This window comes from Microtus ochrogaster, assembly GCF_000317375.1.
Source record: "Microtus ochrogaster isolate Prairie Vole_2 chromosome 14 unlocalized genomic scaffold, MicOch1.0 chr14_random_2, whole genome shotgun sequence".
Classification (NCBI taxonomy): Eukaryota; Metazoa; Chordata; class Mammalia; order Rodentia; family Cricetidae; genus Microtus; species Microtus ochrogaster.
Genome location: NW_004949097.1, coordinates 7,047,913 through 7,051,533, shown reverse-complemented (window position 1 = coordinate 7,051,533; position 3,621 = coordinate 7,047,913). Strand labels below are relative to the sequence as shown.

Here is a 3,621-nt window from a genome sequence, read left to right as displayed (position 1 = left end):
CTGAGGTAGGAATGAGTTTCCCACAGAAAAGCCTCACCTCCCAGTTTCCCTTGTGGACTGTGTAAGTCATTTCTGCCCCTCTAAGTCCTGCACCTTATCCTTCTCTGTAGGCCTTGTGGTCCTCTGCACGAGTGACGAAAGTCCCCCACCCCTCACTGTGAAAAAGCATGGCCCCGCCTGTGGTCAGACCAAGCCTCTTTCTGCCATCTGTGTCTCTGCAGCTGCTTGAACAACCTAACACTTGCAGCAGGTGCTCCTTGAGTCAAAAAAACACCTGTCAGATGGAATGTCTTAGGGAAGAGCAGAGCCAGGAACTGTACCCAGAGACCAGGGATTCCCAAGGGGCACACGGGAACATTGGTTCTATCCTATGCTTAAGAGAGTGGCTCCAGGCTCAAATCCCATGGCATGGTTTATTTCTTGGCCCTTTCATGTTTCTGACCAACTTTTTAAAAACTTCAAAATCGACAAATAAAAAAAGAATTAATGCCAACTTTAATAATTCAAACCACATACTACAGATTTACATTTAACCGGCACATGAGGAATTCAAGGAATTTTGGGAAACCTCCACTCAAAGCACTTTAGCATAACAAAGAAGCTTCTGCATTTAGTGACAGATTTAGGGCCAGCAGGCAGCTCAGCTGGCAGAGTGCTCACCTAGCATCCTGGAAGCCCTGGGTTTGATCCCCGGGACCACATAAAATGGGTCTTGGTGGTGCAGGCTCACAATCCCAGCACGTGGGCGGTGAAAGCAGAGAATCAGAAGCGACAGATTCTGCTAGATAAGCTTCAGAAGTTCCTATAACTCAAGCTGATTTACAGAAATGTCACCAACTACTTCTCCTTAGGAAGACTTGTGGGAAGGAGCTAGAGGCATGGCTCAGGTTAAGAACACTTGTTGCACTTCTAGTGGACCCAGGTTTGTTTCCCAACCCCCACACGTGGCAGTTCAGTCACTTGAAAGCAGTTTAGGTGAACAGAAGCCCTTCTGGCCTAGACAGGTAAGATAATCTAAGTAGGGCCTAGAGAGATGTCGGTGTATACTGATCTTCCGGAGGACCCTGGTGACCGGCACCCATGTCAGACAGGGCAAGGGCCAAAGTCGTGTTTTAAGTTTTAATTACTGTACCTCTGAGCTCCATAAAACAAAAATGTCTCCAAGCTGTAAGCCCCACGCCCCGGGCAGGCACTCCCTGAGAGGCTGGAGGTTGCTGCCCATGTAAGATAACAAGCCACGTTTTTACCCTCCTAGACAAGTTTGTTTGACCCAATTGTACAGGTGTGCTTGACTGCAGGCAGGTAGGAGGTATGGGGGCAGGAAATGCATCAAGATGTCTGCTTGTCCCAGGATGGATGTAGGCAGGAAGTACTTAGCCTTATGGGTTGGCCGTTTCCTGGGAATCCCAGAATGGACCTGGCCAGGACTTAAAGCTTGCATCAGCTTGCCTCGAAACTGTGGTGGTCGTCCTTTTCTGGCCGGGTGGGATTCACAGTAGCCCACAACTCCCTGTAACTCCATCTGGAGGTTCTGATGTCTGTAGCTTTGGTGGGATCCTGAACTCGTGTGTACAAATACACACAAACACACTTAAAGATCATAAGCAAATCTTAAAAAAAAAAAAAAGGTTCCCTCCCCCCACAACCCCAAACCCTAAAAAATCTCAAAGAATCCTCAGAGAAAAATAAAACCACCTCTCATCATGGCAAAGCCACCTTCCATCATGATATGACTGAGGGGGCGTGGTCTGGGACTTGATTGACAGCGATACGGAGCTTGCAGCATTGGGCTAACCTGTGCTCACTGACCTGCAGACTCCAGAAGCACCTTTTTGTTTGTTTGTTTCCTTTTGCGGTGCATGCATTTTCATTCACCTGCATTTAGAATTAAGTCTAAATCCTCTTTAGTGTATCATGGGGTGGGAGGAGAGTGGGGGGGGGGTGGGGGCTCACTCGCCGGTACCAACTGGTTGGAGCTGCTCTGTGCGGGAATCCAGAAGGCTTAGCATTTCCTTGAACTCTGAGAACAATATATAGCACAAACAAAAGGTCCGAGAGGGAAGAAATGTAATTGAGTCTGAAGAGCGTGAACATCTGTGAAGAATGTATTCTAAAGAGACCATCTCCGGGGGCCCCTACTCGTGAGAAACACTGTCTGTTCCCAACGGCCGAGAGGCAGCCCTGTAGGCCCTCCCCCATGTTCACTAAGCACACTGGGACTGCAGCTTGGGGACATGAAAATGGGGTAGGAGACTTCACAAAACTAAATTTGGCGATGAGCTGACGGAGTTATGGGAAGTCGGGGCAATGATATGGTGGGCTCCCCTGTGTCATGAAGTGGGTATGATTGTGGTCGGCATCATTTTGTTCTCTGGCCTCAGGTTCCTCTACTCTATCACGGGAGGGCTGGGCACATAAGACCTCCTAATGGCGCTGCCCAGGGAGACAGGATTAACACACCACTTTTTCTTTTAGAAGTCACTTGGGTCTCTGATCCGCTCCCCCCTTCCCTCAAACATGCTGGAAAAGTGCTCTACCTCTGGGCTGCATTCCAGATCTCAGATTCTCCATTTTCGATTAAAAGAAAAATGATTGTAGCCAGATGTGGCGGCGTACACCTCTAATTCCAACACTTGGGAAGCAGAGGCAGGCTGTCTTTCAGAGCCAGAGCTACATAGTGAAACCCTGGAGAAAGGGGGTGAGTAGGAGGGAGGGAAAAAGATTCTAACACAAGTGATTTAAGAACATCAACATTTATTTAACATGATAAAAAAGAAATGAGATATGAACATTTCCATTAAACTATAGTAAGCAGCCTTTATTACATGTGCTCATTGTATAACATCTACACAATGAACATAATTACATCTGTACACAGACCAAGTACTGGATCTAAAAGCCTGCTTATTGCTGTACACATCTATTCCAATGACGTAAAAGTCCAGTACCTCAAAATACCTACACTTGCAATTGTTTTGCTTTTTAAAGAAAAGCTAAGCAGTAGCATTTGTGTTGAAGCTGACAGAGTGTGGCAGTAACCGCTGACGGTGCAATCTGACCGAGGAAGAATTATAGCAGAAAACAGGACATACTTCACTTAGCAGTAATAAAATGGCACATTTTAAATATATTTATATAAAATTTTTACAAATCAAGTGTCAAACAAAGTACTGCAGTAGCCAAAATGGGAAGAAAAAGAAGGAAAGAAAACAAGCTTCACACGAAAGTATAGCTTTGCGGAAAAGCCAAAGCAACGTAAATTCACCTAGACTTAAGCATCCGAATCTGGGAAGCGCAACTAACCAAGCTCTGGATGGAGCGCGAGGGAGAAAGCACCTGGACTGGTATGCTCTGAACTTCTAGCAGCACTGGTGGAGGAGGGTGACCTCGAGACTACGGAGCGCACACGTATGGGCCATTAAAGCTATTTTGGAATAAACATTTTCCAAAGGTGATAAAACGATGCTCTGAGGTCAGAAGCATCAGAACTATGAATTTCATAGATTTAAGGTATACTGTACAACATCTTCTTCCATCGCTGAGGGTCCACAGCTTCAGCTCTGTGTGCTCTCAAGAGTCAGTGCAGTTCTGAGACTACACACACATGAAATGTGATCCTTC

General features: G+C 46.4%; 1 protein-coding gene across 11 annotated transcripts in view; it reads right to left on the bottom strand.

The window, feature by feature from the left end:
• Nucleotides 1–2,743: 2,743 nt before the first annotated feature.
• The window catches only part of Plekha5 (pleckstrin homology domain containing A5), a 167,594-nt gene continuing 166,716 nt past the window's right edge, over nucleotides 2,744–3,621 (bottom strand). For all 11 annotated transcript variants that reach the window (XM_026787948.1, XM_026787943.1, XM_026787942.1 and 8 more), the window contains one exon: nucleotides 2,744–3,611. In XM_026787948.1, the coding sequence (XP_026643749.1) occupies nucleotides 3,595–3,611 (17 nt within the window). In that variant the 3' untranslated portion in view covers nucleotides 2,744–3,594. The remainder of the gene's footprint in view (nucleotides 3,612–3,621) is intronic.